At 38.3% G+C, this 16,062-nt stretch overlaps 1 protein-coding gene across 2 annotated transcripts in view; it reads right to left on the minus strand.

Moving 5' to 3' along the window:
• Nucleotides 1-14,264, minus strand: part of LOC104601473 (FAD-linked oxidases family protein) — a 106,725-nt gene extending 92,461 nt beyond the window's left edge. The window contains exons 1-6 of one of the 2 annotated variants that reach the window (XM_010264816.3): nt 13,934-14,264; nt 13,558-13,660; nt 13,258-13,358; nt 9,770-9,818; nt 9,444-9,539; nt 5,477-5,591 (exon numbers count right to left, since the gene is read on the minus strand). In XM_010264816.3, the coding sequence (XP_010263118.1) occupies nt 5,477-5,591; nt 9,444-9,539; nt 9,770-9,818; nt 13,258-13,358; nt 13,558-13,660; nt 13,934-14,196 (727 nt within the window). In that variant the 5' untranslated portion in view covers nt 14,197-14,264. The remainder of the gene's footprint in view (nt 1-5,476; nt 5,592-9,443; nt 9,540-9,769; nt 9,819-13,257; nt 13,359-13,557; nt 13,661-13,933) is intronic. The other variant, XM_010264817.3, reaches the window with a different exon arrangement.
• Nucleotides 14,265-16,062: the final 1,798 nt, after the last annotated feature.

The raw sequence follows: 16,062 nt of genomic DNA on the forward strand, positions 1-16,062 counted from the left end.
ATACACTAATGCTGACTGGACCGGATGTAGATGATAGGAGGTCTACTTCAGGTTACTGTGCTAAGGTAGCAGGGAACATTGTATCATGGAGGAGTAAGAAGCAATCTGTAGTGGCAAGATCTTCAGCTGAAGTGGAATACAGGGCAATGGCACATGGAGTTTCTAAACTTTTGTGGTTGATATCACTTTTAGATGAATTGGGTATAGACTGTGAGAAGCCAATGATGTTATATTGTGACAACCAGGCTGCTATCAACATTGCACACAATCCTGTTCAACATGACAGAACTAAACACATTGAGGTTAACAGGCATTTTATACGAGAGAGAGTTGCCTCAGAGAAGTCTGTCTACCATTTGTTGCTTTTGAAGAACAGTTGGCTAATGTTTTGACAAAAGGTGTTCCTAAAGGAAAGCTGGTTCATTATATAAGCAAGCTGGGCATGATGGATATCTATGCTCTGCTTGAGGGGGAGTGTGAAGAGACTAGGCCAAATGGGCCCTACCCCATTAGTGTCTTTCTTATTAGTTCTTTCATGTTATGTTTTCTTATTGGGCCTTTTCTTTATGGGCCTTTAGCTCCTTTTATCTTTTTCCATGTTTAGTGCTGATGTGGACGCCTACTTAAGGGCCTCCTTATAATTTATGTAACTTAAGTAAGTTTTATAAAAGATTAGAATAGGGGAAAGAGGAGATATTAGAACACCTCCTTTCTTTCTCCTTTCTTCTCCAATCTTCCTCCTTGTTGTTTCCTTCTTCTCTGACTTGTTTTGCTTTATTCTGAAATATTCAACTGATTTTATTAGTTTGAATCACATCTTTATAGTTTATACTTTAGAGTTTAGAGTTTAGACTTTATAATAGAAATTAGAACTTTAGATTGCATTGTCATACTCGTATCTTAACTCTCAACTCTTGAAAATTTAGATTGTATTGTTTTCGTATTTTTTCTGATTTGTTTTTAATTTTTATATAGTTTTTCAACTTTTTTTTACATTTCCTGAAAATTTTGTGTCTTTTTGGAAAAGGCTCTCAAATTGGCCCCTGCGCCTTTTTTGCACCTTGCGCTTTTAAAACACTGTTTCTTCCTAGCTAAAAGAGGTTTGAGGCAAGGAGATCCTCTATCCCCTTTCTTGTTCACCCTCATTGCAGAGGTCTTGAGTAAATTGATCACTAAGGCTGATCTTGAAAATCAATTCAAAGGGTCGAGAATTAGAAGAAATGAGGTTGTTGTGACTCATCACTCATCTGCAATTTGCTGATGACATAATCATTTTTGGTGTTTTAAAAGGTGTGGGAGGTATACGCCTAGAGGTGCGCTCCCAAAACACCCTGAGGCGTATGCCAGAGGCGCTGACACCTCTGAGGCGTACACCTTGGGTGCAAGAGGCATACGCCTCGTGCACTTTTTTCATGAGGCGTGCTAGAGGCCTGTGCCTCATGCACCTCATGCAAATCTTGTATAAAAAGACAAAAAAAAAGAAAAAAGAAAAAAAAAAGGAAAGGAAAGGAAAAGAAAGGAAAGGGAAAAAAAAGAAAGAGAAGAAAAAAAAAAGAGAAAGGAAAAGGAAAGAGAAGGGAAGAAAAGATAAGGGGAAAGAAAGTGGTTTGCCCCCTGCCCCTTCGGCTGGGGGGCTTCGCCCTCCAAACTCCCTTGCTCCCTTTTCGATACAGCCCAATTTGTTTTTTGGAGTTAGGGGGGTCTTGTTCCGCTCTGGTGAGTGAGCGAAGCAAGCTCGCCTCCGCTTCAACAAGACCCCCCCCTTTTCAACTAATGTTATGCATCTTTATTCTTCTTAATATAAAAGATCTTTATTAAAATTAAAGAAAAAATGAGATCCCCCCTTCCTCTTCATCCTCCTCCCCTTCCTCCTCCTAACCCCCCTCCTCTTAAGGAGGCTTATGCCTCCTTGTGTTCGGGAGGCTTACGCCTCTTGCGTTCTAAACTACACCCCACGCCTCTAGGTAGTGGAACGCCTTGCGTCACGCCTCCGCGTTCTAAAACATTGATCATTTTTTGTAAGAGTTGTACAGAGTTCAGCATAAGGAATTTGAAAGCCTTAGTTGACCAGCTCCAAAAAATATGAAACTTCAAAGTCAATTGAGGAAAAAGTTGTGTGGCTGGGATAAATTTGGGAGAGGACTACATTTTATTGTTGGCTAAAATCCTAGGCTGTGAGGTGAGAACTTGGCCCCTAGAATATCTAGTTATGCCATTGGGAGGAAAACCTAGAGTAGATAGTTTCTGGAAACCAATAGTGGAAAGATTTGCTAAAAAGTTAGCCTTGTGGAAGAGAAACTATATCTATTTAGGGGGAAGAATTATGTTAATCAAATCCACCCTAGCAAATTTGCCCACATATTACCTTTCCACCATTAGAATCCCAATGAAAATTGAAAAGCAGTTAGAAAAAATGAAGGATTTTTTGTGGGATCCAGGAGATGAAAAGAAAGAACATTTGGTGAAGTAGGAACAGGTGTGTAAACCTAAGGAGCGAGGAGGCTTGGGAATTGGAAACCTGATTAAGAGGAACACAACTCTTCTAGGAAAGTAGTTGTGGAGATTTCCCTTAGAAGAAGACAGATTGTGGCACAAGATCATTGAAAGTATTCATGGTAGCAGAAAATGATTGGGATGCAAAACTAGCACCTCACACTACTTCAATTTCCCCTTGGAGGGCAATCGCTGAGGTACTCTACCTACCTTTCTCAATTTTATCTGTTTTGATGTGGGATGTGGGAATAAAGTCTTATTTTGGGAAGACCTCTGGCTTGGGGATTTTCCACCCAAACTACAATTCCTAGCACCATACTCATTAACAAACCTCAAGAATAAAGCGATTTCTAGGTTTGGTAGGCCTTCAACACTTGGTTTAAACTGGGATTTTGGGTTCAGGAGGGGATTGATGGACAATGAATGTGAATCCCTTATCCTCCTACTTTCTCTCTTGGAAAAGGTTTTCTTGGATCAAAATCTTTTGGATGGTAGAGTTTGGTACCCCTCCCCTGATGGTCACTTCTCCTGTGCTTCCTTCTTTAACCTTCTTATTAGCTCAAAACCCACAGGGATAAATCTCCTGATGAGAGAAACTTGGTGCAAACCAATCCCTCCTAAAGTGTAGGCTCTATGTTGGAAAAGCTTCCTTGGGAAGATAAACACTTGTGATGACAGAAAAAAAAAGGGCAAATAATTGCCTTTCCTTCATGTGTGCCTCCTTTGCAAGGCCAGTAGTGAGACCCTTCCTCATTTAGTACTCTCCTGTTCATTTGTGACTTGTATTTGGGACTATTTCTGCTCTCTTTTAGGTTGCAGATGGGTACCCCCACAAGATGTGGTTAGCCTATTCAACTCCAGCTTCTTGAGGCAACAAAAGAAAAGGGGAAGATGTCTATGGAGAATAACAAGAGCAGCCTTGATATGGACCATCTAGGAAGAGAGAAACCAAAGAATCTTCCATGACAAGAGATCAAATGGAAGAAGCGATTGAATCCATAAGGATTAGAACTGCACATTGGGCAAAAACAATGGAACTTTTCAGAGATATTTCTATAAAATGGCATATTATGGAAATGGACCGAAGTGGCACAAACATTTACATACAAAGGAGTAGTGAGAATGGAATGGAAACCTCCAAGGCCAAATAAACTAAAACTAAATTTTGATGGAAGCTCCTTTGGCAATCTAAGGAGGGCGGTTATAGGGGAGTCTTCAGAAACCATCAAGGAGTAGTAGTGGCCTTATTCTCTGGGCCAATTGGATTTGGAGATTCGGTTAAGGCTGAGATAATGCACTCTTACAAGGACTAAAACTAGTAAAATATCTGGGTGTTAGAGAATTCGAAGTAGGAGACTCCTTATTGGTTATTTCTTGGGCAAAACAAATCAATTCAGCCCCTTGGAAATATATTTTCCTTCAAGGAAATTGACTCCCTTGCAAAAAGTTGTAACAATAGCTTTGGATGGGTAAAAAGAACAGTAAATGGGATGGCAAATGTCCTAGAAAAACAGGGAGTGGACGGATCCACTTTATTTTGGGCAATGTTGTAATTTGTGATAGTAAAAAGGGAGGGATGGAAAAAATTAGGGTGGCCAAGCTGTTTTCTATTGTTTTTGGGCTACTATGCAGTAAATCCATGTAACCTTTTCAATCATTAATAAATGAACTCATTTTGCTAATAAAAAAAACTATATATATATATATATCAATTAAATGGACCTTAATGAATAGTTGCCATGTAGTCTCTCTACCAATAATATCTAACATTAGGAATTTGTAAAGAACCTCTTCCCCTAATCTCAAAGCCCAATGTCATACTCTCTTCAATCATGGAACCTGGGAAAATAATTTGTAAACCATTTTCAAAATAAACTTTATTTATAATATAATATATTTTTCAAATTGATTTCAAAACACTTGAAACCCATTGCCAGCAATTTGGTAGTTTCTATCAAATATAGTATGTCAGGGATATTCTCTTTGTTTGACAAAGTGGTAAATCCTATCACAATGAACACTAGTCCAGATTTCACCCTAATTTGCTCCAGCATACCCAAGTATTGGCCCCAAAATAACCTCACTAGTTGGCAAATGAAAAGCAGACTAGTCCAATAACCCAACATACATTATGAAGTCTAAGGACTACATGTGATAATCCAACTACTCCACTAATGGAAAGGCCCAGGAGCACAATGGAAATGATCTGGTTAGTGTTTCATAAACACCCATGCTTATAGCTTGGGTCTAACCCTTGTATCTGAGACAAACTATTCCACTCTTGGGCAGTATGAGTCATGTCAGTCTTATCAGGATGAATTGCCCAAGTTTATCCATCAATTGAGAACATTTGGTCTACATACCAATTATGAATGTCTCTAATCATGATTTTATAACGTAGAACAAGAGCTATTCTGAAAAAACATACTCAATAACACATGTAACAAACCAATAAACTAAACTTTTATTCAAAATAAAATCAGTCTACACCATGAATTGGATCCTGAGGACATACACTGTCTAACACCAACAGAGAACTCCCCCCCCCCCAACTCGGTAAGAAAAGGAACACCTAGAAAGAAAATCAATCTAACAATGGAAGCCTACTAACACCAATTGATCTCTTCTATGTGCAGTTTAGAGCCAAACAAAAACTCAAACCCAGGCAAAAAATTACAATTGGAAGATGCCAAACAGTTGTTGAGTCCTATAGCTATAAATCTGTTTAACAATGTGGAATTTTTATGCAAAGACTAAATGCATGTGCAAAAACCTTGTCATATTATTTTTAATCAAAAGTACCTAAAATAAATTGATCTGAAATATTACTTTTTATAGGTACTTTGCTAAAACTTGGCTTGTTCTCTTTTTTTTTTTTGTCGACTTAATGCTTTGTTGACAAATATTTGTTCAAATATTAACAAACAATAAGAATACAAACTAGGAAATTTTCATAAACATTAAGCTTAGAATATAAACCAACCTGGATCAAGTGGAAAGAAAAGACCATAAGGCTCCAGGTACTCATTAAGCTCCATCCATCCAATCCCAGGTTCAACAACTACATCCATGTCCTCAATGTGTAGTGACTTAACAGTCTGTCACAAAAAGGAAATGTAATGAAAAGATAATTAAGTTGAAGGTTAAAAATAAAAAGTTGCCATGTTTAGAATAAAGTATATTAGTGCCACAAAATCAAGCTCAAGTTATAACCAATCAGATGAACAAAATCTTCAGCTTAACAAATTCTATTCAAATTTAAATTTTAGTAATCTTAGAAAACAGATTGATAGTAGAAGGGGGGAAAGGAAACATAAGAGAAATTCCATTGGAGAAAAGGGAATAGGCCTATGACGCCCAATTTCCATCTTAATTATAAGAAAAAGATTATATAGAAAGGAAATAACAACCCTGATCCATTACGAAATCACCCACATGCAATTCCACACGGTAAAACTCCCCATAAGCTGGTTCAGATATATCAAACATGCCTAGCTTGCTAAGTACCTGAACCAATTGAGGCTTCCCAACTTTCTGCAGGATTAAGGGATTCCTTTCTATTGCACATATTGTATCCTATGGAGATGGACTGACATAACCACTTCTACCAAGCTCTAAAGAATTTATATGTACTGGCTGATATGGGCCAATATGTATTGGTTTTTGAGGTTACAGATACATGACATGGGTGAAATGGTTGAAACTCAACTCCATCCTCTTGTCTTCATGCACTTCTCATAATGGCTTAGCTGAACAGCATCATTGCCATATCATTGAAATGGGGCTCACACTACTAACCCAATCCTATATACCCACTAAGTACAGATTTCACAACCTGGCAACATTAATACCAGTGATATTCTGCCAAGAAAAACATATCACTGACTTATTTCTCCAAGGCAGTGCATCATGTGCAAATTGAATGGTGAGACTGCCTTCCATCTTCTAATTGTAAGACAATGTATGCCCTCAGCTCCAATTAGACTGATGTAATCTGATATTTATTATTCAATGAATCAGAACATTGTTATTTCATGTGTTTTAGTAATGTTTCTATGATTTACCTCTTAAGCTGGACATTTATGACACTTATGCTAACTTAGAATGTTCTCAGCCATTTGATAAACTTGGGGAGTTTATCATGTCAAGGCTGACACTATTGTACTACCGAATTAATTGGCAGTATATCTCAACTGCTAGGGTTAGACCTGAGGTACAATGAGTGGGTGTTTGTTTAGTAAAATACTAAAGAGGGACCATTTCCAATTATGCCCTGAACCTTGGAGATAGATGGGCAAAGATGAAAAGTTGCACTTGACCCAAAAACTTGATAGCGGTACTCCACTAAGGTTGGACTGGACTGCTTTTAATATACCAAACAAGGTTCAAAATATCAATACAGGCCAATACAACGGTAGGGCGTATCGGCCTGTATCGGTGCTTTTTTCTCTTTTTTTTCTTCGAATCTGGTTCAAGGGGATTGGTTTAAGGCCCGTCTACCCTCTGAACCACTGTCTGACACAAAACACCCCCTGTAGGAGCATATCGTGAAGGCCCCGATACATATCAAAATTTTGAACCTTCATACCAAACAATGAGATCCACTTGGGCCTCATCCGCATCTTGGTAAATGACTCACCTGAGTAAATGCACTTATCCGGGCAAGTGTTTCTTGGGAAGCACTTATCCGAATAAGAAACTTATCAATGTTCTTTTATTTCCAGGTAAAGGTGTACAATGATGATTTATCCAAAAAAAAAAGTGACATTATTGAAGGGACAATATTGTCCCATCACATATTAGCAATTTTCAGCATGCATGGGAGAGTAATTTATCTAAGTCTGACGAGAGTATTACTTCTCTAAGTAAATGAGCTACTCAAGAATCTTCGTTTTCATGGGACCCACTAATACAAGAAAACGAACATGGGTTTATTTCTTTTCCGTAGGACCTACCAATTTACCCGCCCCTACTTCCCAAAAAACTAATGAGGCCTTAGGGTCAAATACCTAGGTATGTTGGAGCAGTTTGGAATAGCATTAGACTAGGTGATACTTGTGATCAGATCACTCACTTTGTCAGTCAAAGAGAATATCCAAGTATACAATCTCTCATGGAAACCTAAAACTGTCACAGTGGGGTTTTAATCCCAGGATCCATCTGAGTTGATAGTCTGACACTATATCTTACAATCAAGGAAGAGGTCCTTCCTTGTGGATAGTGTACTGATATTATTGGTTGAAAGGTTGAAAGCAAGTCTCTACTTACGATGAAACCTGATGAGCACTTTTCTCAAGTTAAACCATTGGGCTTGGGTTCATAAGATGGCTGAAACCTAAGCTCCACTTATATTTAAGTTTTGGCCAAATTTAAGCCCAATAAGATTGGGGCAGTTCACTAGGTCACACTAGTCAATTCGGCCCATATGTTTTGATATTTCGGCCGAACCCATGTGGCTTAACTTGGGAGCTTAGTCAATCCCACGCCATACAAGGTTTAGGTCAAATAGACTAGTCAAAGGTGTGAAATAAAAGGATTACTTAAGAGGTCTAATCTGTTTCCAAGAAGACTACTTTAACTAGTTACTTGCCTAGTTTGACTAGGAAGTTGGATAGTTGGATATTATGGGTCAAACTAGGAAAGGTATTTATTCTCTTGATCCTAACTTAACAACTAGGATTATTTTGACTAGAAAACATCTAATTCAGTTAGAAGTCTAATTAGGAAACTCTTTTTAGGATTCTAAAAGTCAAGCTATATAAGATAGAGTATAGGAGAATTGAGAGACACATTAACATCAAGAATTGTTCTCCCAAACCCTAGTTCAACCAAGGCTGAAAAGAGACGTTTTTCTCTCTTCTCTTTGAGTTTTTCCAATAAGAACACAGACCTTTTGAGTGATCAACATCTGCATTCAACTAGAGAATTGACGTGCACATTGATTCACACAATTGACTAGGATCAAACTCTGCAATTTAGGGCTATGCCATCTTCAGTTTGGAGTTCAACTTTGGTTGAATCCTTGGGCGTGTTACACCACATTGGGAGCTGCATTTGTGGCATCCGGATCAGACATCATTCTACCCCTCTCTGAAACAAAATTTGATGGTTATTCTAGTCCAATCCCAGGAGAGAAATTGTTCTCTCATGGAAATTAGATTTCTACCTTTCTTGGGCTGATTCAAGATTTAAAATTCCCACCTTTCTACCTAGAAAGGTTCAACTCAAGCTTTATCCATTTTCCCATCGTGTCCACTGTCTAATATAGAAATCTCTTGTCTCATCTGAGTTACTTTCTTTATATTTCTCCCTTTCTTTTTTAATCCCGTTCAACCTGGCAAAAACGTTTGAAACTTGCCTTTTTTGATTGGTTTTCTATCTTCTAAATCTTATTACTGTGTTAGGGCATTTCTCCACCCTATAAAATCCTGGTTAAAACTCATTATATACCCTTTCAAACACTCACCCCGTAGGAGTTGGAGACCTCCCTTTGTTTCCACCCAAATCTTACCACCCCGTACTTCCCTACCACCACTCTTCTCCATAATGAATCCCTTTCCTTTCCTATCCCAAATCTCCATAACCATTTGCCCATAAGAGCTTTATTGAACACTTTTATTCTTCTGAACCCCAGCCCTCCCAAAGCTTTCAGCCTGCAGATCTTCTCCCACTTTATTAGATGAAACTTTCTTGGACCCTTTGTCCCTTCCCAAAGGAAATCTCTCTGAGTTTTTTTCTATCTTATTGGCTACAGAAGTTGGTATTTTCAGCAATGAGAGGTAATAAGTAGGTAGACTTTGAAGCACACAATTTAAATGCTTACAGCCTTTACTTCTAAATAGTTTCATTTGTTACTTGTAATGAAAAGGCAATAATAGCAATAATGATAAATTGAAATCATACAGGTAACACATGATAATGTGTAGGCCAATTTTACTTGAAAAAAATACCTTCATCAATGTCATGTCAATGCATACACCTCCATTCGGAGACAAGGTGTGACCCTCAATTGATGTAGCCCCTCCATATGGCACAATAGGAACCTGCTACTATAAGAAACAGAACCAATTTAGAACTTTTCAAGAAGTCGGACCTAATATGATTTGTTAGTCAGAATTTATGCACTGGGTGTTGAGCAACGTTAACCATGATAAAGAGCATATTCAAATTAGGAAATGAGAACTTTTGAAGACAAAAGGAGAAGTGCATACTTTTGAATGGAGAAAAGAGAAATGGCATATCTGCAAATATTACCAAGAAAAAAAGAAACTCGCACCTTATGATTGTTACATGATATGACAATCTTGGACACTTCCTCTTCAGACCTGTATATTCAATTAATAAATTATGAAACTCTCACAGAAAAGTAAATATACACATTGGATACCTACAACTTTTGGTTACATAACAAGGGAGTACAGGGAAGAAACACAGAATTATTGTACAGTAAATGCGCAGTTCCAATGGATTGCCAGCAACATAAAGGTAATAGTGAATGATCTAGCTAGATTGGGCATTGAGAGGGCATTTCTGCATAGTGACAGGTGTTTTCCAGATAAAATTGTATAGAATATGAACTCAGGAAAGTAGATTTTGTAGGGCATCCTTCTTCTCTTCCTTTTTACGTGTGTGGCAATAGGAAGGGGGCAACCTTCAAACTCCAACTCCAAAATAAGAGAATACCTTAATTCTCTTTAAATATCTTAAATGCTGCAAAATAGTATACTTTAGAGAAGGAACCATCCTACGTGACAGACAAATCTGATTTGTCAACTAAAATTGGGATAGAGAGACATCGATTGCATAGTTATAAACAGTTATAGCTCCTGAAATATTGTATGAAGCAGAGCATTGGGCAGTCATAAAAGATCATGAACATAAAATGGGGCAGTCATAATATGATGATACTTATCAAAAATAACAACAACAATAATAATACTGATAATAAAAACAACAATAACAATAACAATAATAAGTATTTTTTGATAATGAAACTACCCCTAAGTTTTAGGAAATGGACTAAAACTTCCCCTACTGTTTGCAAAATCCCTTAAAGTGTCCCTAGGTTTTCTGCCAATTGGCATTGTCACTAAACATTAACGGAAAATATTGAAGCGTCTTACCCTTCATTCTTCAAATTTTCAAATACATACCATACCTTTGACGGTGTGGCAAAAGCAAGCCGATCCAAAATATTTGCAATAACATGATTTATATCTATTAAAATCTATTCTTAAGCAGTCCAATCATTTTTTTTTTTGAACCTCTAACTGTCCTATGGCCAGAAAAGGAAAAAAAACAGCATCAATTACAGAAAAAATGAATAGGAAATGCAAGGTTGGATTCAATCCTCACAAGATCGTGCTCACACCGATCTCACAGCCCTTTACAGCTGCAAGGGACTGTGCACAGTGTGAGCACAGTCTTGTGAGGACCAAATCCGATTTCAGGAAATGCATACTTAGAATCGTAATCCAAGAAGAATCAATGGAGTATTCTTTTCCTTTTGCTAATATGGCCCTATTCTCAGCCATTTCAAGAACTTCCAAAGATTACGCCCAATTGAATATGCTTTTTTGTCTGCATCTAATGAGGCAGTATCATCAACCATTATTCTAACCTAGAACTATGGCAACTGCCATTATCATCTGCATATAATTAATATCCCAAGCTGTCACGACCATCAACTGCAACTTATGATTCAGCCAACACATCAATTGGCCCTGAAATTCCTAATGGAACCTATGTTTCAAAAGATACAAATAGCAATGGCTCTTCAAATTCTGAGTCAAGATGAAAATGCCATCAATTGAATGCATCCTTACCAAGAATCTTAATGGCAAAGTTCTCTTCTATCTCCACATTGCAACAATTTTCACCTTCAAAAATGTTCCCTCACCCAATGTCCGAACCAGCTCATGCTTAGAGGTGTAAATTGGGCATGCGGCCCGTGCAGAGTGTGGGCCATGCAGTGCTGGCCCGCGGGCCGAGTCGGGCCATGCTTCCCTCCCCTAGGATGTTTTGGGGAGTCAGCCCGACGCGGCCCATGGTCCAAGCCCGTGTCATGCCATGCCATGTCATAGGCCAAGCCGGGCCGCAGACCGGGCCAAGCCATGCTTTTTAAAATTTTTGAAAAAATAATAAAATTTTTAACATAAATTAAAAATATACACAAAAAATAAAAAAAAAAAAGATCTTAAAATTTTATTTTATATGAGCTTTGATGTATACAATTGTTTATGTATGCAATAATATAATAAAATTGAAAATAAAATTATATATATTAATGTATTATATAATTATTATATATAATATATACATATTATATTATATATAATATATATATGGGCCATGTTTGGCTGTGCCGGACTAGGCCACGAGCAGCATGGCCTGCTCAGTCGTGTCGTGTCGTGTCGTGTCGTGCCAGCCCATGGGCCTGAAATCCCAGGCTCAGCACGGCCCATACGATCATGTCGTGCCTGGCATGGCACACAATCCGTCGTGCCGGGCCGACTCAAAATCGTGCCAAGCCACGAGCGGCACGACCCGATTTACACCTCTACTTGTACTTCCCAATGTGAGTTCGGCTGCCACGAGCCAGAGCACCATCTCATCTATGACAGTGTAAAACACATATTTGCTTTCTTCATCAGCGGTATCAATCCTCTCCTTGGAAAGCATTATGATTGGAATCCTTGTAAATAAGGTGTGATAATTGCTATGTTACCAGCGAAAACATATTTTGTTATGAAATAATCAAACAAGAAGTAAGTGGCAAAGAGCATGTTGTTTTTACCTTCTACATATTTAATGAGCCTCTGGCCATGTCTCACCTTAATCAAGCTCAAAGTTGCCACTGCCACCAGCAATGTCCCACCTTGCTTGACCTTTCGTATGAGCAGTTGGGATCAAAGTTGTTAAGTTTTGCAATTTCTCGGAAATCCAAGGATGGAGCTCAGAGTGATTCCTTTAAGTTGACAACTTCGCGTAGCGCAACAGCTAGTTGGGGGGAGATTGGAAGGGCCAAGTTATGGTTGAAGGTGGGTTGAAGAACTTTTGTTACCATTGATAGATAAAGGGCAAATTTGGGTTTTACAAAAGTTACAACAGTCACATGCAATCACATGGTATGGGTGCTTCATAAATCCAAACATGTGTTTTGGAATGATCCAAACCCTCCAAAGATTTATCCAACTATATGGGGTCAGCTACATGCATAACGTTCTGAAAATCAGCCAAAAATATTTCTGACACCCAGCAGCAAGAGATACAACCATCAATACATGCAATGCTGTGGTTACAACATTTTTGGTCATCATTGAATCTACTACATAGTGAATGATTGGAATTTCCAGACTGATGACCAGCTCTGCCATGTGATGACCACAGAGAGAATTCCTTTTTCTACATTAGGAGGAATCATTATATTCATTTCTCAATGCAAATAAGAGTGCAGAAGCAGAACTATTGAGGATCTGCTGGTGAAATTCAAAATACTCTAAATGCAGGCCTTCAGATGTAGAAAATAAATTGTATCCAATAAAACAAGAATCTAACTATTAGATATCTGATCAATAAACTATTCAATAATTTTTTTTATCAGTGAATTGTAAGATTTACTAATTCAATAATTAATTGTAAGATTTATTAATTCAATAATTACAGACACATTAATGTACAATATTAACAGAGGAACCCCAAAGTATCAGAAAGGTGAAACTAACAAACCAATCAAGTGTTATTAAACAGAAGAATGAAGCACACCTTGGAAAAACAACCACGTCCGGTATATTCACAGCTTTGTGAAAGCTGTTCTGAGGTTTCCCGTGAAAGTATCTCTCGTCGTAATCCAATGTCAAGTTTTCCTGTACAATTTGAGCTCCCAATTAAAATCCCGCCTTTCAATCAAAACGTTGAAGCCAGAAAGAATCCACAACAAGTTCACCAATGAAATTAGAAAGGGGAAAAAAAGTAAAAACACAGCACATCAAATATTCAAGGATTAGACGCATTGATGAATTATAAAATTTTGAGATGAACTCTGAAGATACACAGCTGCATTACCCCACATATGGCCTTCAGTTCTTCAATAAGTTCTTGGGGGACATCCTTGTGAGTACCTTTCACGACAAGTTCGGTGCTACTTTTGCCCCCAACTGTGCCACCTCTGAAACCCAACAACCGAGAAGAATTAAGATTAACCAATCAGTCACTTCTAGAATCATTTCTACTCAAACACTAATATCATGTCTAACATCCATAACTAATGACTTCAAGTGGCAGTCATCAATCAAGTAAGATAGAAACGAATACTCTTGAAAACGAACAATAAATGAGCTCATAATTCAACAATGGATATGGCACTGAACAGAATGGAACGGCGAAACAGGATTCCTTGGTTGCTTTGATCATCTTCAGACGACCTGGAAAAGTTACGCACCGGTAATCATCGGCACCGGCAGCGATATCGCACATCGAAGGGTTTCTTTGGAAGTCCAGGGTAAGTGATCCAGCCGAAACCGCAATGGCCAGAGGAAGAAGAGAGCTTGACCATGACCGGAGTGGCCTCCTCCCCTCCAAAGCCAGGACCTCAGCAAGGTATGTGTTCTGCGAGCGACAATTGTGGATTGAAGAGCTCTGGAGAATCCTGTACATGTTCTTCGAAGAAGAACGGAAACGAGAGAACCAGGAAGAGAACGCCATGACAGAAACAGAAGAAGCAGCTCAATTTTTAGACGCGAGGTATGGTGCGCCATCCGATTTGTAGAATAGTAAAAAAACGTCAAAAAATTGGTCCTCACACGACCACACCCACTCAACAACATTTGCAGCCGTGCAATTTGAACATGTTCGCAATGCACGGCTGCAAAGGTTGTCGAGAGGGTTGGAGCACCGTTTGTTTGATGGTGTCAAACGGCCCGACACGGCACGACGCGAACCGTCCACGTGCCATGGTACCATGCCGTCGTGCCAAACACGACTCGCACGTCCCTTAGGCCGGGCTGGGCCTCTGGGCTAAGAACCATGGACCGGCAGGGCACATGTGCAAGTTAGAGGTGCAACTTGGACGGGCCCGATCTGAGCCCAGCTTACTCAATTCAAAATTTTCCATGCATTGAGCTTGAATTTTTCAACTCTCGAGTTAGGAAACGGTCTGATTTCGGCTTTTTTTAATCTTTCAACCTTAAGTACCATGCATATATATATATATATGGAGATACATATATGCATACTTATTTGTATAAATAAATGCATACATACATGTTTAATTTTAGAGTTATTGACCAACCCAAGCCCCGGCTCGAGTCCAAACCAAATGCATAAAATTATAGTGTGGGTTAGGCTTAAATTGGGAAGATCAATTTAACTTAAAACTCAAGCCTTAGGCCCAAATTATAGGGTTGGGTTTGGGTTAACCATTAACCAGGTCCAATCCACCGAACTCGCACCTCCTATTACAAATAAAGAGTAAAGATATAAGTTGGCATTGTATATCAATTTTTACTTTTATCACTTTTATCAAAACTATAATTGAGAAAAAAAAAACAAGAAAAATCACGGTTTCATAAACTTGGGAAAATGCAAAGGAATGAGGGAAAAAAAAGTGGTTAGAAGTAAATAGCATGTCATTGTTTGTGAGAGCACACCTTTATGCACTATGGCTAGTAATCGAGTTATTATGATTATAATGCAGTGAGTAACAGCAATCAAGCTATGAACTGCAATCCGTAAGCCAAAAGGCTCCAATGAGATATTGATGGTGGTCTGACTCTAATGATCTAGAAGAAGATGGTAGTGCTAAGGTCAATGGAAGATAGAGAGGAAGAGGGTCCCCATATGGGTTTGGGGCCTATTTGTAGTACTGGGACCTCCTTTTTCTAGAATATTTTCATATTTTCCTCTTTGCCCATTTTTTCCTTGTGTGCTTAACTAATGCATATGCCCTTTAATTACCACTCTAAAATATTCTTAAATGTCATTATTCTACAAAGTCATAACTCTTGAATTGTTTGTAAATAACTAGTAGTTAAATGGCTTGACCCAGTTTTATGTCAGGTTGGACAGGTTAATGTTATTATATAAATCCACCAACTCATATTAGCCCATTCTTTAAAAATGGGTGAAGGCCATTGTTAAACAAAAATTGGGTTATGTGTTTTAACTATTGTATTTAGGTATAAGCCCCAATTTTGAGGGTGTATTCCTTTTTTGGATTTTGAGAGAGGGGGAAGGTTGGTTCCCATTGACCAAGAGTCTCATGTTCTTTTTTTAGATTTATGTGGAGATCAGGGAAAGTTTATTTTCCTAGGTATCACTTACCCCATCTCATAGGTGGGTAAATAGCTTTTCGATCTAGGGGAAAGTTGCCAACACTTGAATGGGGAAAATGCCCCTTTTAATAATGGACTTTTATGGCTAAAATGGCCATTGCCTTATTTACATGAGAAATACTTACTCGGGTAAGTGTTTCCTAGGAAAGACCTACCTAAATAAGTGCATTTACCTGGGTAAGTAACTTACCAAAAAACAAACGGGGCCTAAGAGTGAAGTTATAGAACAATATGTTTA

The sequence above is a fragment of the Nelumbo nucifera genome, chromosome 2 (genome assembly GCF_055504915.1).
Source record: "Nelumbo nucifera cultivar China Antique chromosome 2, China Antique-T2T, whole genome shotgun sequence".
Lineage (NCBI taxonomy): Eukaryota > Viridiplantae > Streptophyta > Magnoliopsida > Proteales > Nelumbonaceae > Nelumbo > Nelumbo nucifera.